This window comes from Bos indicus x Bos taurus, chromosome 24 (assembly GCF_003369695.1).
Source record: "Bos indicus x Bos taurus breed Angus x Brahman F1 hybrid chromosome 24, Bos_hybrid_MaternalHap_v2.0, whole genome shotgun sequence".
Taxonomy (NCBI): domain Eukaryota; kingdom Metazoa; phylum Chordata; class Mammalia; order Artiodactyla; family Bovidae; genus Bos; species Bos indicus x Bos taurus.
In genome coordinates, this window is record NC_040099.1 from 4,113,299 (window position 1) to 4,138,404 (window position 25,106).

The 25,106-nt window shown below is 42.3% G+C and overlaps 1 protein-coding gene across 2 annotated transcripts in view; it reads right to left on the bottom strand.

The window, feature by feature from the left end:
* The window catches only part of ZNF407 (zinc finger protein 407), a 387,621-nt gene that overhangs the window by 343,676 nt on the left and 18,839 nt on the right, over window positions 1-25,106 (bottom strand). The window contains exons 1-3 of one of the 2 annotated variants that reach the window (XM_027526302.1): window positions 22,805-23,621; window positions 13,735-18,371; window positions 8,194-8,308 (exon numbers count right to left, since the gene is read on the bottom strand). In XM_027526302.1, coding sequence (XP_027382103.1) covers window positions 8,194-8,308; window positions 13,735-18,319 — 4,700 coding nt within the window. In that variant the 5' untranslated portion in view covers window positions 18,320-18,371; window positions 22,805-23,621. Of the gene's footprint in view, window positions 1-8,193; window positions 8,309-13,734; window positions 18,372-22,804; window positions 23,622-25,106 lie in introns of those variants that run through there. The other variant, XM_027526301.1, reaches the window with a different exon arrangement.

Consider the following 25,106-nt stretch of genomic DNA (forward strand, 5'->3'; position numbering starts at 1 on the left):
CAGTACTTTTTAAAATTGAAGGGGAACAGCAAACCAAAATAATTTTCTAAAAATTCATATATCAAGAGAGTAGCATTAAACAATGCTTGGAACTGTTCTTCCTTGGCACTCCAACACTTAGACAAAAAAGATGCTGTACTCATTCTTGGTAAAATGCTAAAACGAGTGGCAGCAAGGGGAAGAAAGGAACTCCGGGGAAGAGTGAAAACGGTGGGTGTGGAGATGGAACCCGCTGGCACAGAAACCATTTATGTGCTTGGAAATAAGAAAAGTACCTAAGAACTAGGGGCTTCCCAGGTGGTGCTAGTGGTAAAGAACCCTCCTCTAATGCAGGAGACGTAAAAGATCTTCCCAGGTTCAATCCCTGAGTCGTGAAGATCCCCTGGAGAAGGAAATGGCAACCCCCTCCAGTACTCTTGCCTGGAAAATCCCATGGACGGAGAAGCCTGGTAAGCTACAGTCCATGGGGTTGCAGAGAGTCGGGCACGACTGAGCAACTTCACTTTCACTTTCACTTTCCTGGACAAGACATGGCAACTCCCTCCAGTATTCTTGCCTGGAGAATCCCATGGACGGAGAAGCCTGGTAGGCTACAGTCCATGGGGTCACAAAGAGTCGGACACAACTGAAGCGACTGATCACACACACACCCAAGGACTAAGAAGTAGGAGAATACAATCCATTACTCAACAGTGTATATGTGTACTTTTTTTTTTGAATTGACAGTTTCCTGTCCAACGCACACTGCCCAGCCAGATGAACTGTGTATGCAAACGCAATTCTAACATGTGTTTTCAACATTACCAGTTGCATGTGGACACCTGCAGTATGACCATGTAACTGTGTGTCCTTCTAATTAGTTGGAACTATATGCTGCATAAAGTTATATGGAACCAATATTAACCTGGTCCATTACAATTATCCACAATCAATAGCATTCCTAATTAAAATTATGAACAATGAAATTCTCTTAAAAATAATTCCCCATGGCTGATACCTATGCCCCTTGATTCTGAAGTCGTCATTCACCGCCTACTGGGTTCTCTGCCTCTTTCTTTCACTGCCTATTTCACAGTCCAGAAAAGTAGGAAGACAGACAAGGGAAAAATAAAAAGTGATGGAAAGCAGAGGGAAAAGCCAGCACTCAGCACAGGGGCAGGGCGCGGCTCTGTGACCTGGCCCTGGCCACCTGGCCCCTGTCCTCTGCAATCCCCCCTTGGGCAGAGCTGGGGTCCCGGCAGCTCCTGAACCTGCTGTGCCCCTGGCTGAGCATCCCCAAGGCCCTGCATGGGACGCGCCGCCCCTGGCTCCCTGGCTAGCCCCCACTCACCTTCACAGCAGTGCTACCTACCGGATGAAACATCTTCTGAATCAGCAACAAGATTCAGAAAAGACTGGGCCATTTCTCTGCTTGAGCTTTCTCCATCCATTTGCAGCAGGTATTGTTTTGATCTTTTCACCCTAAAAACTAACAGCACTGGCACATGCTGATGATCCATAAATATTTAATACTTAAAAAAAAAATCCCCCGCTTCATCCCATCTAGCCACTTAAACTCCAGGAATTTCTTGCAGTGTTCTTAATATCCCACGCTATTCCATACCTCATCACTTTTGCTCTTTTGTTCTCACTAATAAAAAATGTCCAGATTTGCCTTGTATATAAATACCCCTGCATCCTTCAAGACCAAGCTCAGACCTGTGCTCTGAATGAAGCCTCTGCTGGTGCTCCCCAGCAAAGCCAGGCAGCCCTCCGCTGTGGACCACCATGCCCTGCTCTCACATCGCCTCCGAGTCTGTCTCCTACATGGAGCACGTGACCACAGGGCTCTTGCACCACCTGAGCCCACTGAAGAGGATGCTCAAGAACATGCCCCGTAGGAGATGAACGAGCACTTCAGTCATGACTGTGCTTCCCTCCGACCTACACTTCCAACGCCTCTCAGTCTTGGACAAATCAAAGGGCAAAGCCCTGTGGAAAGCAAAGGACTTTCAGAAACACATGAACAGGAAGACGGAGGGAGAAAACAGGCTAATAATAATAAAAAGAAAGCACAGGACAAGCAAAGAAAACGAGGGGAGTAGCTGCCCTCCTGCATTTCACTCCCGGGAAATAATAAAGAATCCCCTGATTCCACAACAGGTTTTTAGAGTCACCATGGAACATTTTAAAATGAAAATAAAGCAAAAATTACTTAAGTCACTGAGATAAGACTTCTTCACTGCAAAAGACCTTAGAGACAGAGGTCAATGTTTTCAACCATGACACCAACAAAGGACAATGTGCATTCTATTGCTATTTTCTTACGAGTTGATCTATCTTACTGCTTTGGAATAAATCTATGACCCGACTCTTTGAGGCAAAAGTGCAAGAAAACACTTATCACAAAAGAGGAGCACAGGACATGGTTTGACACAGAAGCTCTCGTCTCCTTGTGAGGAGACACAGGAGAGGGTTTCTTCCGCTTCTTCTCCATTTTCCTAACCTTGCCCTCAATGCTCTCCTGGGTTCACAAAATGGCTCACTGGAAAATCTCCTATAATCATATCTGTGAAAGAGTGTGATTTATTTTAATATAATTACTATGGTATCTCTTAGATTTTCAAAATAAAGGTGATTTGTTTAAAAAAAATATAAACTAACATCCATTCACTATTTAAATGGTATTTCAAGGACTTTAGCATCAGAAAAATACACTAACCATTAGTGTAAATGTGGTTATTCCTCACTGACAGGGAGAGAGAAAATAAGCATTACATGGGAATTTTAGATTTTTCAAACTAAAAGCAAAAGTATATCATTAAACAAAAAGCATTAAAGTATTATAGAGATAAAACATGTAATGTGTCCTGAATAATAAGAGTACTTGAATGTTAATTTTGATTTTTACAAAACTGAGAGATGCTACCCTTCATATTGTTACAAGCATAATGTGTGACACAATATAAAACAAAGCTTTTCTGTCTCTTTTTTCTATATCTCTTTAACCAAAACAATCAGCCAAACGAAAAGCTTATTTTCTTTGGATACATCTGTAGATATGATGGCTGTAATTAATTGTTCAGCTAAAAATGCAATTCCATGGTGCTTTTAATGATTTAGGTATACACAGCTTTAGTTCTCAAAGCAGACTAAAAATAGTGATTTTAATTTATTCCTGCTGCCTACAATTACCCACAACCATGTATTTTTAAATATTTCCAGCCTATAAAAATTACTAATTTTTGCCACTTGTGTTTATCTGCATTTAGACTTTGATTTGGATAAATTAAGCTCTCAAGTGTTCCTTGCTTTATGAAACTCTGCATGTTGTACACTTCAACACAAATAAATGACTTGTACCATTAGAGGTTTAAATAATGTAATGTACTTCATGCTCAGCCTGAAGCTGGATTCCAATGAAGTTGCTAATGCACGTAATGATTAAGTGTAACTCAAATACTAACTGTGTTGTTGAAAACATGACAGGCAATAATTTGGTCTATTATATTCTGCCATTTAATTGCCTAGTACAGACATTCTCTGACACGCTATGAAGCAATGATTTACAATTATTCAAGCTGCAAAGGTCAGAAAGTGACATTATAATCATCTACATAGAGATCCCTTCTAATGCACAAAAACTAGGTAATGCCACACACACACACACAAAAAAAGGAGTTTTACTGCATTAGTAACTTTCTATTTAAGGCTTCTTAAGCCAACTGAGAATAAACAGTTCATAAGCACATTAATATACAATAGAAAATGTCTATAATCTTTCCATGAACCAGAGATGACAGATTCCGTAAATGCTCTTATTCCCTCCTGACTAGGTAAGTACTACTCAACTGTTTAACTCCATATACAAGATTCAAGACTAGATACAGGGAACGCAGTCAGAAAATTACATAATCCCTAAATCATGGATACTGGGGTCTTTGTGAATAATGGCATAAAAAGTTAGGCTTCATCTCCCAGGTTTCCTGAAATCACAGGCCACTTGCTAATTTTCTAGTAACTCTTTTTTTGTAGTAACTAGTAAGGAAAAACAAAAACCCAAGATGATCAATTTTACCCCTCTCATTCTAATGGAAAGACAATAAAATCTTCACTCTTTTAGGCATTATTTCTGTCATACTAACATGTTCAATTCGTAACCACTCATGCGCAACGAATCAACACATAAAGAACAACGAGGGAAAATAAAATTATTTAAAACAACTTTTTAATATGAGAAAAGTGAAACAGAGAGAGACCAGAAAAAAGAAAGAGAAAGAGACTGAATACAAGAATGTTAAAGTTAAACACAGTGCAAGCAATTTTTTAAAATAATGTAAGTCTGAGAAAAGCAGAAAACAAAAGCGGCTAGGGGCTGGAAGGAAGCAAGTACAGTTATCACACGCTAGAGAAAACAACCTAGGGAGAAAAAAATAAGTACAAATTAAAATTAGTAACTAAAACAACAGATATCACAAAAGCAAAAAAATAAAGAAAAGGCACAGCTAAAAGGAAGGAAACAGGGATCTACCATTACTACCACATAATTTACCTCTACCACTAAAAATACTTTAACTCTCAAGTCTGCCATCTGTACAATGGGAGTAATAAATATGAGATGAGCAATCTCATGAAACTGGACTCAACAAATGAAATGGATGTTAATTAAGTATACCCTAAACCACAGCACTCCATAAATACTATTTATACTTGAGAGTATGATATATACACGTGTGTGTGCCTGTATGTGTGTACAAACATGGAGAAAAAGATTATCAAAATAAATTTAAATGAATGTAACAAAACATGGTTTCCATAATGATGCTCTTAAGCCACTGAGATTTTAAGCTCTTGACTACTAAAAAATAACAAAGGTAAAGATCATGGACTTAGTAAAAATGTGTCTACCTATTTTTAAACATATGTTCCCAACATGTAAGGTGCTTTCTATTATTTTTTTATTTCCTCCCCCACTAAGCCCTATGTCCAACCTGGGGCACATTTTCATTTTAACTATCCATCATTTATAAAATTCACCTAAATTCTATAAAATTCCTCTTGAGGTCATGCTCAGAAGTAAGAAAAACATTAAGAAACTGTAATTCAAAAACTGCTCCTCCTAACAGTGAAAATAGAGTGAAAGGCTTTTAAATGAGTTATCTATAACATGTTCTTAAAACAGGAAGTTCAGAGCAATACATTTTGAAACCTATACCCCGACATAAGCATGTAAACCATGGGTCAACAAAACTTAAATCCTGAGCTCTGAATCCTAGCCAGCATTAGAAATTAGACATCTCATCCATTCAGCTTCTTCTGTCAAATAACTTAAATCCACGATAAGCTGTAGCTAAGATTTGCCAATGAAGGGGAGAGAGATGTTAAAATTGAGCTTAAAAATTCAAAGATGAGTGTAGGTTCAAACAGTGGAAATTAAAAGTTTAAAAGGAAGTCTTTATTAAGGGAATAGCTAATGCACAACCCTTAAATTAAGTCTTAGTAAATATATATATATGATACATATTTGCTGAGCATCCAAAAGCTTCTTAAATAAAGATATGAAAAAAATCACATAAATAAACATATATTAATTCTCAGCTCAATTCAACAAAATGCACCATTTGTTGTTTTCATCAATTTCACCATAAAATATCAGGTTTTTTCAAGAGGTTACTAAGGAAAAATAGTACAACAATGTGAGTAATAATTTCACTGTAAAAGTGTGCCTGCTCCACTGTTTTCATATATTATAACTCTATCAGAACTGTTTGAAAACCCGTTTCTTTCTTACAACTCAAACAGTGAAAGGATTATGACTAAAATTTTAAAACAGACACTAAGATGCTAACTACTGAGGAAAAGAAGACACAGGGCAGGGCCTTCTGTTTGTGACAAAATTAGAGCTAATGTTCCTGAAAGATCACTTCACCTTTGAAAGCATGATTTTTTAAAAGGTAAAATTGATAGCAATTAAAGCTAATGAAGAAATGCAGCATGAGCTGCTTATGTTCAGGAACGGATGGGCCCACCGAGCATTTCTAAGATTATTTAGCCATCAATGATAATGAATCGACATTGTCAGTGATGTGAATGTACCAGTGCTCCCTACTGCCACGACCCTGAATAGCCAGTTCTCATTCTGTTCACGTTTTTTACCTCAGTTTTTAACGTGCATACTGCTCTGTCCCTTTGAAACACATGAAACACAGAACAACCTATGGCACTTTGTCTTCAGCACTGAAGGGTATTTCACTCACTACTATTGTGTGTCAACTACACAGCCTCAATAGGCATTCTTCAGTTTACCGAAATTCTTCAGAACTTTTAGCTTCACTGTAAAAATATCTCCCCTGTACAAATTATTGTTATGTGACTTTTAAGTCAAATTTTACCTAAACAAATTAAGAATTATTATTTCTTGGTCAAATAAAATTCAACAACTACTGTAATTCTAAGAGATACAGTTTGGGAATCTAGATTGCGTTTTCCACATGCACACATACACATGTAGACCTCTATGACAGCAGCATAAAACTCAACATACCTACATGTACTTACAACTCTACTCGGGAATCTACTTGGGAATCACTGTATAAACCACAGTGCAACACGTCAGTCGTACATTGTGAGCAATGAGCTAAGCAAGAGCGCAGTGCTCAAATCACACACCCAGAGCCAACCGGTCAGGTTTCTTTCTGACACCACGTGTGTCGGAAACTGCTCTCTGAAAGTCTCTCCTTCTCTTCCCAGGTCTTGGTAACACAAATAAAAAAGGAATGGCATCAGGTTTCTAATAATATAGTATGCAAAAACTGTTTACTTATTTCCCAGAAATGAGGAAGAAACTGTTTTGTTTTGTTTTGTTTTTGCCAACTTATAGCAAATCTTCACCACAGTCTGGGCCTTCCTCCTTGCTATAATTCACATGGTAAAAACAGAAATGAGATATCTTTTAAAATTCCAAGACCTGGAGCAATTAAAATGCACCATTTGGCACTTGACCCTTGCAGCTAAAATCAGTAGCAACAAAACTCATTCTCCCACTGATCTTCAGGGGGCTTCAGGGCAAAGGTTCATCTTCATTTACTTTAGCTCCAAGTCACTGAACCATCAATTCTGCCAATGAATAAATCACAGACCATGGTTAATAAAACTGCTTGCAAAGTTATTTGTAAAAACTATCTCAAGGGTCAAAAAATGCAGCTGCATCCTAGGATGAAATGCACCGTCCATTAAAAAACAGAAGCTGTTTGTGACTTAAAAGGTATTTATACAGTAGTGCTAACCAGAAGAATCTTTCACTGAAAAAAGAAACCTAATATAACATGTGCACGTCGCATAATTTAATTGAATCTGAAGTGTTTTGTGAACCAACCATAAGAACTGCAGGTTTCTCAGGTTTCACATAAAGTGTTTTTATATGATGCACTTATTAATTCATTTCTCTAGCATAATAACATTAAAATATACTTATAATCAGAAGTAAGGTATTAAAAACCCAGCTCTGAATGTCCTATGATATACCATAGATGTCATGGCATTTTAAAGCCTTTTAAACATTTCTGCTAAATTAATTAAGTTTTACATTAAGGCATCTCAGTGCTTCCTATTAAATGTAAGACATTTGAGTGACAATTAAACATTGTGAATGATTCTTTAGAGGAAAGAGCCATTAACTAAAACAGGAAAACAACTTTTGAAATAAAGTGACACAAAAACATACTTTATACACTGGTTTTTTAAGCCTCAATAATCAGGTCTCTGAAATGAAATCTTTTTCTGCTTTTTTCCTTATTGAATATGTCCAATGGATCCAAAGAACCATTAATGCGATTAAAATTAGAGCTGTATAGGAAAAGAGAAAAACACACACATACACCCCTAAAGCTGTATTATGTATTTTTTTATGTCTTTAAATGGAATTTACAGTTCTCTCTGGCAATGTGAATGAACATCCTATAATTTAGTCAATTTACAGATTACAGGTTCAAATTGACCTTGTAGCCCATAAAATTGCTCATCTTCAGCACAGGATTAGAAGTGGGAGAAGAATGTCATAACTGTGTTTAAGGAATTTACCATAACAATGGAAAGGAGGATACGCATGCATAATTCTAGCCACTCTTACTCATATCAGTTTTGAATTCTGAAACAATGGATATCCCGCACGTGCTTCCTGGTTCACCACGGTAGAGATGGTTTCAATTTACTCACCCACAGACGTGACACTTGTATTCCCTCATCCCAAGGTGCCTTTTGACATGGTTTCTGGCATCGCCAAGCTGAGCTGTTGCAAAATGGCATATCTTGCACTTGAATGGTTTTGATCCTAAGTAAATTTAACATAAAATATGATTTGAATTTGAATAATACATTACTGATAGTTTTAAAAGAGGCCTAGATCTTAAATCTTACTTATAGTCTAATTACAATTTTCTGTCCCCAAAACGGAACACTTGCATTCCTTTCTAACTTGAACAGACATGCATTTCATAATTATTCCATTAATAAGACTTTAAAATGTTTCAATGAGTATTTTTAACTTTCAACATTTCTAAAATTTAAAGTCAAAAGTGATACACTTGAGCAGTACTACGTATTAACAGATAAGATGAGCTAAATAATTTCAAATATTTTTCTTACAATTCATAAGAATAGCTTTTAAAGTCACTCAACATTTTAAATGGAACATTTTTAAAACATAAATGCTTATAGAGTAGCTGATACTTTTTAAAATATATTTATTATCAAATAAATTTCTCAGTGGCCACATCCTGGTTCCTTCATATTTCTGCAGCTTTGAATTTATTCACATTAATAATGATATTTCAGATTTTTTCCTGACATTTATCCCAAATTATTCCCTATATTACTTTTAATAGCACACAGTATAAGAATATACAGTGAATAAATTATTTGCTTTTATGATCATTTTAGAGCCAAAACTCTGTGATGATTCAGCAAATCAGAAGAACTGACATTCTGGCTATTATTGACTTCAAGTACAAGTATTTCAACAAAAAATTTCAACACAGTATCAACTTTTTTTTTTAATTTCCTAAAGAAATAAGATTAATCTATACTCAAACATGAGGAGACAAAATTATTTCAGAGTCCACAAACTTATTGTCAGTAACAGGTAGATTCTACCTGGCAAATAGGTACTAATAGATTATCAGTACCCATATTAACAAGAAGCAACACTCTCAAAGTGTAACATGAATATACCATTTTCTAATTCTAACCTTTAAATCCTCAAATAAATCAAAATCATGTTTTTAAAAATCAGTTTAAAACTGTTACAATGTTTCCAAATTTTTCATAGCATATATAGTACCTACTTGGTGAAGTACCTCTTCTAATATAGTCAGACAGAATGTGAAATATGTGGACTTTAATACACAAAAAGAGCTCAAATAAAAAAATGCAATAAATCATTTTTGATCAATGGAACTTGGTGCAATGCCCTTGGGAAAAGAAATCCTCCCAGAATACTTTGTTGAAACTGAAGCACTCAGTAAAAAATTTTAGAGTCTTAAATTTCAATTTAATTCCCAAAAGCTGACAAAAAAAGTGAAGCATTTAATTTTAATCTTCTAACAGAAATAAAAAAGTCAACAGTACTAAGCACAGGCAGACAAGGTTGAATATTTCACAGTTCAATGACAATGAAGCCAGATCTCTTAATACTTCCATTTCTACTCTGAGAAGTAGATGTAAAATATATTTAGCACCTGAATGGTTATATCTAGTCAGCTTTATATGTTTAAATGTCAAAAGCAGGTTGAGACTGCAGCTTACAGCAATCCCATTCTATCAGTCACATTAGAAACTACAGTTTATTTAAATGATTCTGAAGAAACTAAGCCTATCACTACTTGGAAACATTTCATCTCGACAGGGAATTCTATAAAGGGGCTTGTGAAAAAATAGAGTGAGAAGAATCAATTACCTGCACTTTAAATTACACTGCATTAAAGGTAAGGTAATTAGGAAATTATTAATCAACAAGAACACCAGGGCTCTAAACAAAAAGATAAAGCTCTCTCAACATGTGTGTTACAATTTTGGTGAAAGGATTCAAAGTACCTTGTGATTCAGGCCCTCTAGTTCCACCCCAGGAGTCCAGACATGGAGCCCAGGGGCCTGCAACCTAAGGCACAGGGCTCCCTGGTAGAGGCTGCCGCTCCTTCAGGCTTCAGCCATCACTGCTGGTGCGCTGACAACACCTACGTAAGTCACCTTGCTGACTGTTTCCATGCAGAAATCACGGAGGCCCTGAGTACTTTTTGTATCTTATGCACAGAAGAGATGTATTAACATCTCCTTTCTGTGCCATGAAAATTCTAATACTGGAGACTAGAGGTCACATTTCCTGTATAAGAAAACAAGAAATGTCCCCACTTTTTTCCTAACTGATGGTGTTTCCATTTTTAAACTTGCCAGGACCATCCCAACATGAATCCAGGCATAGTATTTATCAGGCAAAATTTGTAAAACCTCGTATTTTTAAATTTGCCTTAGGGTTCCCTGGGGAAGACAATTAAAAATCTGCCTGCAATGCAAGAGACCCAGGTTCAACCCTTGGGTTGGGAAGATCCCCTGGAGGAGAAAATGGCAACCCACTCCGGTATTCATGTCTGGAGAATCCCACGGATAGAGCAGCCTGGTTGACTGCAGTCCATGGGGTCCCAAAGAGTCAGACACAACTGAGTGACTAACACTTTCACTATCACACTTTAGGCATACTGAGATTATTAAATACATATTTATTAGAAATAAGTAAATTATTATTTATTATTAAACCATCCCATTCCTTGGTTTTTGTTTTTGGCTTTATTTTTTTTAATTTGGTCTGTGAGGTTTGCTGAAAGGGATAAATGAAGAGGGTCTCTAGCCTTCTGGCACCTTCTTACAATTTTACCTACAGAATTCCAAAGACTTTAAGCTTCTCCTCAGGCCTGCACTGGCCTCCCTCAACTTCAGTTACGGTCAACCCCTATGTACATGCTGACGTGACACTTGAAAAATCACAGAAAGACTAGGTCAGAGAGTCAAGGAAGATGGATTCAACCCATCACCTAAAGCTTCTCCACTCCACAACCTTCCCGACACTGAACACTTCACCCATCCACCTGCTTATTTCTCCATCAACAAAACACTGAGCGCCACTGCCACGCAGAGCCCGGACGTGAAGCCCTGAGCAGACCCGCGCCCCGGCGCCCTGCGCTGGCCGTGCACAGGCGGAGTCCCCCTAAGCTGCTCTGCCCACGCTGACCCGGCTGCCACACCGGCGCACCAGCCCTGACGTGAGAACCTCCCAGTGAAGCCACCCGCTCCCCGTCTTCCCATATGAAGACTGTGCCAACAGCACCCGAGAGCGGCTCGGAACAGAAAGCATGGGCTTCAGACAGTCTTCGGGCCTGATGAGCGGAACTAAAGCCCCACTGCCCGGACAGGGTGGGAAGAAAGCGACCCACTCTCCCCAGTTCACCCTGAGAGACACTCCTCCTCTGCTGTGCCGACGACTGCACACCAGCAAGCGTCGGGAGGCTTTCCCCACAGTCCTTGATGACCAAAACTCATTTATTTCTTCTAGTGCTGCTTTTATCATCTTAAGGGTGGGAAGAAAAGGTTACATAAAACATATAGTAAATCACAAAATATGAAAACAGCGATTGGAAGAATAAGCCCTCTTCCAGTCAGCCATTAATAACCATCCTTCAATGACTATCTCATGGATATAAGCAAAGAATCAGAGAGGCAATTCACGCTAAAATGCCCCAAGGGCGGGGGGGGGGGGGGGGGGAAGTTGGATTAAAACCTGGAGAGCAACCGCCTCCCAAAAAAACACTTGCAAAACTGAAATGCGGGCTGACATTGGGTACTCAGAAACACAGCTTTTTTTGGTGCCTCAGAACACAATAAAAATGTTCCTGCTGATAAGCCCAACACCAGTTGTTAAAAAGTATGCTAACTTTTACTAAATGTTACAATCAATGATGTAACTTATATAAGTAGGGTTACTTTGTCACATATTGATAGTTACCTCACTTTCACATCCACATTAACTTGATTTTAAATGCAATTAATACATATAGTCAAGGAAGACTAATGGACTACATTCTGCACTTAACCTGGTGGACATTTTCAAATGGCACAAGTGACCAGTGCAAACCTATTTTGCATTGTAAACGACTAAATAAATCTTAATGGATTAAGAATGATCAGCTATCAACACACAAGGGAAATTAAGTGCTGAAATGCCTACATTGATTATTTTAAATTATTAGCCTTACTCTGTTCTTGAATTTGTATGCTTTTAGTGAGCTTTAACACATTTACAAGACTTATTGACTATAATTACAAGAGAATTCAAGTAATGGACACATCAATTATGAGCAACATGTCTTGACCAGACAGTTGCATAAAGAATTCTAAAAAGAGCTCCATTAGCACCTTCCTCTTACTTCTACTCAGTTTTATCTGCCTGAAGAGGGCATGCTAAGAAAGTACCTACTTTCTGCACATGTGAACGAGCCTAGTTTCTAAAAACCATATCATTTCAGGAACCGAGCAATAACACGATACCAGCAGAGACGATAATGATGCCAACAAATAACTGCATTTGAACTTATTCCCCAGCAGTGGTTCTACTGCCTGAGAAGAGCTGAGATCCAGAGTACAATGTGTATATTTACCTAGATCAATCTTCTGCTAGTGGCCCTGTTACTTTTGTCAATGAAAAACTTTTATCTATCTTTAATCACCCTCAACTACTAACAATGTTTCATACTCTTTTGTCTGCCTCCTTATAACCGTGCACTAAGTTTCAAAAACTGCATGAATCTAAAGTATAGCTTTAATAATAAGCCATTATTTAAAAGTACAGTAAAATAAACCTTACAGTTTTAATGAAAATATGTTCATTGAAATGTGAATTTATTATTCAAATCCACTCATAAATTCAACCATGGAGACAGAACTTGTCTAAGCAGAGCACAATGATTTAGAAAAGCTGTCTATTTAAAATAAAGAATGTATGGCAGGTTTATAGAAACAGTGCAGTGAATTTTTACATAAATTTAGAATAGTGGCTTATGTATTTTCCACAAGAAAAAAAGTTTCAAAAAGAAAACTACCTAAAAATTGAACATTAAAATGGAACACTCCATGTGACAGCACAGAAACTAAATCAAGTGCTACCTCCATGAAAACCAAATCCCCAGGACATATTAACTTTGAAAAGTGTTGACTAATTTTGATCTTTGAGAGCAGAATCCTGTTGCCTGGGAGTTACACTTTGGGATATAAACTATCTGGCATTGGATACACCTAAATCCCTAAAACTGTAAGGAAATATTCATACTTCATTCTTCAAAAGCCATTTAATAGGTCCTCTGAAACCCAAAGTGCCACTTAACAGACACCCTGGAGAACCAAACACTTAAAGGACTTAGAGACAACTGAAAAGCTGTGAGAGGCAGGAATATAACAAAGGCATCAGAAGGACGAGGCTTTCTGGTCAAAGAAATCTGCCAAACAGCCTGCCTCTGGAATCACTAAGGCTCAGTTAATAACCTGGAGATACGTTGAGTGTCAACCAAGAGCAGAGCCAGGGCCGGGGGGCAGCAGGAGGTGAGCTGGGTGGGGGCTGCCAGGCAGGGGCTGTAAGGACTCCACGTTCGGGGGCAACCCAGGTCCCCACTCGAGCACGCCCCGGCCCTGGTGGGTAAAGAGGTCGCATGGACCTACCTGTGTGCGTGCGAATGTGCGCCAGGAACGCCATCGAGTTGCTACTGCGACACATCTTCCCGCAGTACTTGCACACGTTGCCCTGGTTCTCCTCCCTCTCGCGGTTGATCTGCTCGGTGTCCTCCACGATGTACTTGTTCACCTCTCGGAGCAGCTCCTCGTGCTGCCCTTTGATGTGCAGGAACAAATTCTGCTCAGAGTCAAAGGGCTCCGTGCACTTGACGCACTTGAAGGTGGCGCCACCCTCGGGCAGCTCCTCCACGCTGGCCTGCTCGTTCCGCATGTGGCCAGCACTGGCCAGGTGCTGGTGGAGGTTGCTCTCCGTGTAGAAGGACTTGCCGCACAGCAGACAGTGGAAGTGTTTCTCCTTCGTCGGGTGCTTCATGGCTATGTGCACATTCAGGCCACTCAGACCGTCCGCCAAGAAGCCACAGTCATCACAGCGAATCCGGGTGGACTCCACAAAGGAACTACTGTCCGCTTTCTTCTTTTTCACACCTTGAGCACAGTCCTTCAAGGGCAGTTCACTCATCCTCACTCCGGCTGCCACAAGCCCCTCTTGAGACTGGTCGAAGAGTTCCCCATCTTCGGGGTTCTTGATCCTTATTATGGAAGAATCAAATCGGCCGAAACTGTACACGGCCTGCCCTTTATCATCAATACTGATTATAGTTTCATAAACATCATTGTTGTCAATGGTGCTGTCAGAAGCTGGACCATCCTCTTCCAAAATCACTTTGGTTTCATGTCGGGAATTCATCAGAATCTCCTTACTCTCCAGAACGGGATCTCCCGGAACATCTTTCAAGTCCCCTGAACTCTGCATGCTTCCAGCTCTGTCCTGATCACTGCTCCCCAGGTTCAGCAGATCTCTGGGAGCTGTCAGCATGGCACTCTTGGCTGGATGCTCTCCATCTACAGCTCTGAGACACCCACGTTTGCCAAGGACTTTATCAGCTTTGTCCTCTGCGTTTCCTCCATCACTCTCGCCATGTGTGTTTGGACTACTGATGTCATTCAACATACTGTGCCTTTTCTTTGCTGTCTCATGATTCAAAGCTGAGCTTCCTGAGTTTTCATTCTGAAATTTGCTTGGGGAGCCACAATTAGAAGAAATACTAAGGGGCACCATCTCCTCCGGTTTTATAACTTTGTCCTTGGCAAGGGGCTGCTGGAAAGTTTCACAAAAGGAATGATCTTCACTGAGGTTAGAGTCTTCCTCAGTCTCAGTTTCTACGGAGTCAGAAGCACAGAATACCTTGGACATATCTAAACTGGTGTTCTCATCCAAAATAGAGCAATCAGCAGCATTTCTAGATTTGAGAGTTTCAGAGGGTTGGTCTGAAATAATCTGAAATTCCTCAGAATTCTGTTGCTGCTGCCCTTGGGGAATAATGATGGTTTTGGACACTTCTGAAGAACTGGCTTGTACGTTAGTAGAGTTCAGGTAAGACTGCCTTTTCATCTTGTGTTTTTCTGTTGCCGCATGCCTGGTCATCTCCCGTCGAGTCACAGCATAGTAATCACATGCCATGCAATAAAAGGCAAACTCTCTTGTATGTTTCCGTTTTACGTGCAGCTCCAGAGAGGTGGAAGAGTGTGCCTTAAACTCACAGTGCGTACATCTGTTTTCATCTGTACTCGCATCATCTTTCTGGGGGCATGTGTCACCCTGAAGGTCCTCTGGATCCACAGAGGTTTGCTCCTTTTTCTCAATAAGGTGACTGCCAGTCTCCCTATCTTCAGGGTGAAACACGTTCTCAACTTCCACTTCCACTGGACTCCCTTGCTCGAGTGGTGGCTGTTCTGAAACGGAGGTGTCTGCTTCCACTGGAGGGTTGGCAGGCTCATCTGCCACGCTGGTGTTCTTCCTACTGGCATCAAGGTTACCGCCTTCAGGGCCAACAACGATATCGGAACTCTGTTTTCCACTCGCTTCAATTTCTACACGTCCTTTATGCTTCTTGGTGGCACAATGACGTTCCATGTCTCCCTTGGTTACGGTGTAATACTTACAGACTTTGCATAAATAACTATACTGGTGACTGTGTTTTCGTCGAATGTGCACAGTCAAGTTCGTGATACTGGAGGCCAGGAGACCACAATGTGAACAGGTCCGAGAGATGTTGCCTTTAGGTCGCCCCCTCTTTGGAGTCGGGGGTGGAGCTAATTCACCCTCTTTGGTAATGACACCGGACAATGACAGTTCCTGGGGAGGCAGGATGCTCTGGTCGAGACAGGACTGCTCCTGGATCTGCACACCTTCTCCGTGGCCTTCTGTCCTGCCATTCCCGGGGATGGTAAGCTCTTCTTTCTTGTCATTTGCACCTATGCAGACCCTTTCAATACATTCCTCAAAGCTTAGGCCAATGTTATTTTTCTTAGCATTTTCAAGATGCTTGCTTCTCTTGATGTGTTTCTCCATTCCTTCTTTGCTCAGGGAATAAAGATTACACGCTTTACAAAGAAAGTGATAGTCTTGACCGTGGCGGAGCTTTATGTGTCTCGTGAGAACAGTGGAAGATCTTGTTTTGTAAAAACACTTCTTGCACTGAAACTGAGGCTTACTCGAATGCCTCGCTTCATTTCCGTGGCTTACCCTGGACTTAGCTGGCTCTTCCTGAGCTGATTTTCCGGCCTCACTCACAGAAACTTTTGCGTTTTCTGATTCTAAAGTACTTAAGGGGAACGTCTGTAAAGCTGAATCACCATTAAATGACTGAGAAGACTTTGTCTGACCCAACAAGTGAATGTGCTTCTCAGTTGCTCTGTGTTCCTCCATGTCTTTCTCGGAGGAGAAGAACAGATGACAGGGCGGGCAGAGGAAACCCATACTGTGCTTCTCCTTCATGTGGTCCCTCAGGTCCACCTCGTTTGGGGAAGTAAACAAACAACATTGGCAACGCAGGCCGGAGGCGGTCTGCTGATGCTGGTGGCTGTGCGCGTGCTCCTCCACGTCCCTCCTGGATGTGCTAGAGAAGCCACACGTCTGGCAGTGAAACCGCAACTCGCCCACATGGCACCTTGTCACGTGGATCTCCAGCTCCGCCCTGCTTGTGGCTGTGTGACCACAGGCCGAACAAGTGCAGGCCACCTGGTGGTCGGGAGCTGGCCTCCTCGCCAGAGAGTCGGAGGAGCCAGGGAGATGCGCGTTTGTCCTGTCCTGCTTTGGGGCCTGGGTCTCTGGGGGTGTCAGGCGCGGGTCCCCGTGCAGAGGTGCTGACTCCGCGTCGCTCATTTTTATTGGTGCCCTCAAGTGCTTCGAATACAGCCTCTGCACTTCGTTAGCGCCCCTCTTACTAACTCCTAGGAGCCCGCACCTCTTCTTCACCTGGCCCTTCAAAGCGAAGGCGCCAGCACGCCGTCGGAAGCCGCTGCCCAGCACAAGGAAGCCACGCTCGGCCCTGGGTCTTGAGGCTGTGCTGAGGCCGGGGGCTGCCTGGGCCGTGTTTCTGCTGGACTCCAGCCTATCTAGGAGCCTCTCGGAGGTGACAGCCATGCCCAGCTTTCTGCTCTGGTTCTCGGGATTCCCGGCTGCATCGTGGGAGGTTACATTTTCTTCAACGACCTCCATTTTCTCTGGAGAGGTGTTCCTGGACGGCCTCATTTCAACCCGCAGCTCGCTGCCGTGCCCACTTTGTTTAGAAAAGCTTCCTCTGAAATCTCTGAATGTGCCCGCTCCAACGCTCCGCAACGCTTTTGAGTCGCCGTTCCTGGCTACCGGCCTAGATGCTCTGGGCTTTGTGCGGCCAGCCTTCGCTCCCACGGGACTCGGCTTCTTGGGCAAAGGCTGTTTGGTTAAGATCTGTACGAAACCTCCACGGGCAGCGAGGTTCTGCCGCCGGAGATGTGTTTTGCCGAGACAGTGTGCGTTCAGCAGGTTCTCCTCGGCACACTGAAAGCCGCAGAGCTCACAGGAGAAGGCCCTCGGCGGGCCGCGCGCCTGCCCGGTGTGCCCGGGGAAGGCCAGGCCACCGTCGGCCGCGGGGCCACAGGCCTGGTCCTCGGGCCGCGGTGAGGGGCGCACGGCGTGCTTCTCCACATGCGGGCAGGAGACAGGCGAGCAGGCACATGGGCCCCCGAGGGCACCGCTCCCGCGCATCTCTTTGGGGGGCGACGGCGGCTCCCCTCCAAGATCGAGGAACGCTGTGGTCTCCTGAGCAGGCTCCTTCTCAGCGGCCATTTCACCCGGGCTCGGGTGACCGGGGAGACCCGGGCTGCCATCACGGCCACTCGAGAGGGGCTCCACCTCGGACCCCGGCAACGCAACACCCTCTCCCGAGCCTGTGCCTTCGGGGCTCCCTGACCCATGGGTGCGCGGCTCTCCCGGCCCCAAGGGCTCAGCCTCCGCTAGTTTCATTCGCTTGGAAGCGCGTTTATTTCCGTTGTCCTCCTCGACAATGTGGTCCAAGTCCGAGGACTCTGCAAAACCCCTTTTGTTTGTGGAATTCTCAGCAGAGTCCGCTGTCTCATCAGATACAGGCCCACGGTCCACGCCGTGGGATGCGCTGTGGCTCGGGTGTTCTGCCTCCTCGTTTACATGGTCACCCTCATCGCTCCCCAGCTTCTTCCCGGGATCCATCATTAATAAAGTGCCGGCGAGCTTCCGTGTCAGATGCGGTCACTGGGCTCTCAGCCTGTGAAGAACATAAACGCAGTGTTACACCTTTGAACGTACAGAAAAGACAGATGTCAGCCCTAAACTCAACATAAAGTGACACGCCGGATGAAAAATATCCCAAAATCAGCCTCTACATCTCCTTTACATTGAGATGGACTTGATCATGTGCCAAGTCCTTCATGAATGAAACCAGACTGGGCGACAGCATATCACCACACCGCCGACTCAGAGAGCATTACTGCAGTAACTTTGATAGAAAAAGTAACTTTCAACCGGCTTACAAAAACACTCCCATGTTTTAGTTTTCTTTACTGGTCCATTTCAATTTACTACTTAAAAAAAAAAAAAAAAAAAGCAGAGAAGCCCTCTTTTCAAATTACATTTCAGTGAACTCCCATTCTATAAAATAGATTAAACAAAATGTGCTATATGAGTCAGGGAGCCAGCCTTCCCCTCTGTGGCTTCCCAACAGAGGCCGAAGTCCTAGTATAAAAAGGTAACAACTGCTTCACTCCCTCCCCCAGAGCAGAGCCCTCCTGTGGTCCTTCTAAGTAGATCCTACATCTACCAACATGGATACGCTCATCACACACAGCCGTGCACGCTCAGCTCTGCCACCAGTGAACGCCACTCCCAGCCCAGCTGTCAATCACCGATTTCTCCATCTAACAGTCATTTTGTGTTGTCTGAAGGTTAATGGCAAAGGGCAATGTCAGTGATAGGATAGAATTAATGAAGTAAATTTTAGGGGGAGAAAAAAATTTTATTGAATAAAATGCTTTAAAATCAATAACATTGATTTCATTTTTCATTATGCGATTTAATTCCATTAAAACATATCATTTTCCATTTACTTTATACCATGATTGGAATTCTCAGCCATTTGATTTGATGTTAATAAAATGCCATCAAGTTTATGGCCTCAAAGCTAATGATAACTATTTTTAACTATTTGTCCATTTTTTTTTTGTAACAATGACAAACCAAATGAAGGCTGTTCTCTGTCTCTGCTAAAAGTAAGGACTATAAAATATATATAATGACACCAAAACCATGAGAAACAATATAAAAAATTAATAAATTAGTCTTTATCAAAATTAAACAATTTCAAATGACATTATCTTCAAAAATCACCAAAAACAAAGTGAAAAGAGAAGCCACAGAGTAGGGAAAACGTTCCGCAAATCAATAAATATAAATATGTAAATCCTCTGCCAGATACGTTTTACAAATATTTTCTCCCTTTCCATTTCATAAATGTTATCTTTTGATAAGCAGAAGTTTTAAATTTTGATAAAATAAATTTTTTTTCTCGTTCTGACTACTTATGTGTCTCGCTTTCTTTCTATATCCAGAGCTAGAAGGTAAAGGCCTGCTTTATTTTATCCACTCACATGTCCCAAGAATCTAGAACAATGCCAAGTACATAGAAGGTTTTAGAATGAACAAATAGCTCATTATGAAATAAGAAGTGTCTCCTAAGTATTTATTGATGAAATGAAAATTGTCTGAGATGTCTTTCACAATAGTCTGGGAAAGGGGCCTACCGAAGGCTCTGTACCGACATGCTAAAAGCTGAGTGACAATGACACCCTATCCATCTTCTGTGTGTTTGCACACATATATGCTTGAAAATGCCCACAACGGGAGTTATTTTTAAAAAGCTTTTTAACATGTAGCCTAAAATGACGTGAATTCCTTTCAATGAGTCCTTTCCTTTCCTCCTCTTGCAAGACTGCTGTGCCTCACAGCTATAACACCTTCACGACAGACACCCGCAGGTTTACATGCACAGAACACAAAAACCCCAAACACGCAGACGCCTATTCAGAGTCAATGTTCCACGGAGGGCACCTGACTTATACGTTTTTGGAGATGAAAGAATGACTATATGAATATGCAGAAATAAAATAATGAGGCTCTATTATCTTCTATATAATGGCTCCAAAAATTCTATAACAAAAGGAGAAAATGTTTCAGTATTTGCTATTTCCCAAATGGCTTTCTAAATTAATGAAAGAATTCAGCATCTCATTATACAAGAAACAAACATTCAACAAATAGATATTGAGTTGCCTAGAATGTCAAAGGAACTCTAATGATACAAAACACATCCTTTCCCCTCAGCAGGCTCATATTCTACTAGGAGCCATGTGACACATGTGGAAAGGAACTGATACAAGGCCACGCAGGATCGCACGTGTGATATAAACTAAGAACTACAGCAGCACAAACAGGCATGCAACCCTACTGCCAGGCAGACTGTTGGGCTAAAAGGGCAGAAACATCATTTGAGCTAAACCCCAAGGAAACAAGACGTTTTTCTTCCTTTTCTTGAGTGGGCAGGTAGGAACAGTTAAAACCTTTTAAGGAGAAAAAAAAGATTAGCAAAGCCACAGAACACACTCTATGAGCATGCAAGACAGGCGGCAGTGCAGGCAGCTACCGCTCTGGCTTTCTACTGCGGGGCAACTGAAAACCCAGGCAGAGGACCATCCAGCACATCACAGAAGGCTCTGAAATAGCAGCTGGAATTCATTCAGCAGTGTCGGCGGGGAGTCACCAAAACGCAGCGCTGCTTCAGCAAGATTCAGTTTTCAGTTACAGGACGTACCATAGCGAGAGACAGTCTAGAAGCAGAGCGAGAGCATTCTGTTTTGAGTTATAGTGCCTGAACTGGAATGACATCAGTACTCATGAGTCCCGAGTATCTTAGAGTGACCGAGAGGAGACTCGATGGAAATGAGGAAGCTTACACACATACAAATTTAAAAAGAAAAACCTTCATCAGAAAGATTATTAGTTTATTATAGCAGAACTCAAAACCCACCCGACTGGGAAAGTTCAAGGACTCGTTTCTGTAGGCAGGCTGAATTCATTTGCTCAACACTTACTGAAGTCGACCATGTGTCAGAAAGCACTTTAACCCTCTGTGAACAAAGCAGAACACAGGGCAGGCAGGGCCCTCACTGTCATCACTCAAGGCAGGATCCCTGTTTTCTCTCGAAGTCCTAGTCCCTGTGCTCACTGGAGAAGACCATGAGCCTCCCGTTTCCTCCCACAGTAAGATCCCAAAATTCAGAAGACTTAGTAGGAATTTAGACTAAAATAATGAGATGTATTATTAAGCCAAATCTTCTCAAAGCAGATGGTTCCTATACAAATTGATCAATTACTATTCAACACACCACACATCCTCACTCTGCCAGATTTTCAAATACGCAATTCCATTTATAGTTTCTACTCTCACTCAAATTCTCACATAGTGGTTGTTCCTTAAGTAAAAAAAAATAAAATGATCTTCAATTTTACCTATATACATACGTACATATATACATATGTATATAGTGACCTTCAATAGAGTGATCCTTGGAAGAAAAGTTATGACCAACCTAGACAGCCTATTAAAAAGCAGAGACATTACTTTGCCAACAAAGGTCCATCTAGTCAAAGCTATGGTTTTTCCAGTCATCATGTATGAATGTGAGAGTTAGTTATAAAGAAAGCTGAGTGGCGAAGAATTGATGCTTTTGAACTGTAGTGTTAGAGAAGACTCTTGAGAGTCCCTTGGACTGCAAAGAGATCCAACCAGTCCATCCTAAAGGAAATCAGTCCTGAATATACATTGGAAGGACTCATGCTGAAGCTGAAACTCCAATACTTCTGCCACCTGATGCGAAGAACTGACTCTTTGGAAAAGACCCTGATACTGGGAAAGATTGAAGGTGGGAGGGAAAGGGGACCACAGAGGATGAGATGGTTGGATGGCATCACCGACCCAATGGACATGAGTTTGAGTAAACTCCTGGAGTTGGTGATGGACAGGGAAGCCTGGTGTGCTGCAGTCCATGGGGTTGCAAAGAGTCGGAAATGACTGAGCGACTGAATTGAAATGAATATCGTGATCTTCAATTTTACCTATAAAAAAGTATTAGCTCACTAAGAAACTATCCCAAAAGAAAATCCTTACTATTAACTGAAATATTCTCTGTTGAGGTTTAAAAAGAAAAAAGAAGATGCTGCAAAGAAATCAAAACATTCATACACTTTTTAAGAACAATAATAAAACAAATCAATAGCAGCCTTATGATGACATCTGGTGGCCATTTCTCACAGGAACTATTTTCAGCATTTCTTTTTAAGTGTTTCAGAAAGCAGTAGAGAAACATAACCAGTTTTTGGACCACTTCATATGCTTGCGTTACTGTGGGCAGCACGCATGAAGTCTTCCCCTTCACTTTCTCCCCTTTGGTTCCACTTTGACGCATCCTGACCTCGGTTCTCTCCCCGTCCGTCTGTCTCCTGGGCTGAGTGTGCGGCAGGCGAGCCGGAGCAGTCTCGCCACACTCGCGCGCGATCTCCCACTAGCACGGTGAGGCCACCCCCACGAGAAGGCCCCGCCCTGTGCCCACCCGGGGCCCTCTCACCCTGCGTCCTTCCTGGACCTACCCAGCGGCCACCATGAGGTCCCCACTGTGCCGGCAGCAGGCCACAAGCACAGTCAGTGTGGGGACGCGTGTGGCAGGCAGGCACACACAGAAACTCCCCAGCGTCTCTCCCCCTTTGTCTTCAGGCCTGGAAGGACACAGCAGGGCAGGTAAAGCGGCCCACAAGCCTGCTCCACAGGCAACAGTGACAGCTGAGGCGAGAACAAAGGGAAGTTAGTGGACTACTCAGATCTCTTCCTTAACCTACCGTTGTCAACTGGACTTTTTACTGAAAATATGTCTCTTACCACTAGACTATCAGTAACTTAATATGGTACCACCACGTCCAGGTGTTGTCTGTTAACGAGAAACTCAGAAGCATTAGTTGCCGTTCATCAGTTTCTGAGACCACAAAATGAACTATCTGATGCTGACAAAAATATCACTTTCTATGAAAATGCTTACAAGTTGAATAACATCTTCCATGAGAAAAGAGTATAACTTAACACCCTAAAATGCATTTACTACATAACACTGGAGGCAATTTACCACAAATGGGTGTATAATATAGTTGTGGTTTATTCACAATTGGATCAGAACATGAACGCCTGGGTCCGATAACACCCACCTCCTCACTGCCCAACAACTGGCTGCAAGGCTTTCCTCAGTTATGTTCATACACTTGTACCTTTCCCCAATCAGATAAATTCATGTGGTGCTTTAAAATGAGTGCACACACGCCTCTGACACTCCTTAAAGGGCGGAGCTGATCCCGTCCCCTTGGTGTGGCCTGGCCTTGCGGACCTGCTGGAAGGGACAGAGCGGAATGGAAGTGAAGGTGTTCACCTCCTAGGAGGCCCCGTGCCTGCGGCTTGCTCCCTCCACTGCCCCTCCACCTGGGGGAGCGCGAGCCCTGCTGAGCGTACACCCTGCAGCCAGGGATGCTTGGGGGGTGGCGGGTGGAGAGGAACTGAAGCCTCCTACCCAGAGCCAGAAGGAGCAACTGCCGACAGCAAGCAAGTGAGCTGTCCGTCCGACCGGAAGAGGCTCCTCCAGCCCCAGGCGAGCCTTCAGATGACTGACTGCAGAAGCAGAAGCCCCCAGGTGAGCCCACCCCCGAATCCCTGACGCACAGACACTCTCTTTAAGCCCCAGGATTTTGATGTAATTCTCTGAAGGGCACTAGACTACTGGGAAATCCCATGGACAGAGGAGCCTGGCATGCTACAGTCCCCTCGGCGTCCCAAGAGTCGGACATGACTTAGCAACTAAACAACAACTAGCATAGTGCCAGTTCTCTCTCTCCCACCTTGTCAGAAACAGATGCAGCTCAAGTGCACCCCTCCTGCATATATATTTTATACGTAATTTCCTTTTCTGTATGCTCCAACCTTTAATAGGAATCTTCTGTATTAACATGAGAGTATTAAGCTACTACACAGGAGGAGGTCAACAAATGTTAAGAGAATTACACTCTGAAATGCATATCAAGACCAGAATTCCTGTCAAACATGTGTAAGAAGATTTTAGAACTTAAGACAGTGACATTTACATTCATGCTTCTCTCACTACCAAAATCAGATCATTGATCATTACAATGAAAAAGCAGTATAATAAAATCAAGAGTTATTAAAGAGATGAGGTAGAGAGAGTTTTAAATTTAGATTTGTATAGAATAAAAGAAAAGTTAAAGTTTCCGAAAGACCTGCTCGTGTTAGATGAAGGTTTTCATTCTCATAGGGCCCTAGAATTATTTGTACCACAGACCTGCCTCAGAGCTAACAGTAACCAGAAGCTCCTTGCCAGCTGGACTTGGGATGATAGCAGCCCACAATCTATCTAACATTCCCCCAACCTGCGGAGGTGGCCCATGCAGTAAACACATGGAGAGCCATGGGTCATCAAGGCTGCACGCGTCACAGTCCTTCTGGGCCCAGAGACAGGTCGATCCCTCACCTCCCACTAGCAGGAGGTGTCCGAGCTCAGGAGTTGCCGGAGTCTCTGATCACAGGGCCTGTGCCTGATTAAGCTTCGCCTCCAAAGCATCTCACATGCATGTCGAGCTTAATCCTAAAGAGAACCTTCCCAGGAGGTCCAAAGACAGACTGAAGACAAGCAGGCTCGAACTATGTGCTCCTGAGCCCAAAGGTCAGCGTAAGGTAAACTACCAGATGGAGACAAAAGTTCTCACTCAAGTCAGAAAAGAATGTTGTTTCTATTCCGGGGTGAAAATGTTAGTCGCTCAACTGTGTCCGACTCTTTGTGACTCATGGATTGAAGCCCTCCAGCTCCTCTGTCCATGGGATTCTCCAGGCATGAATACT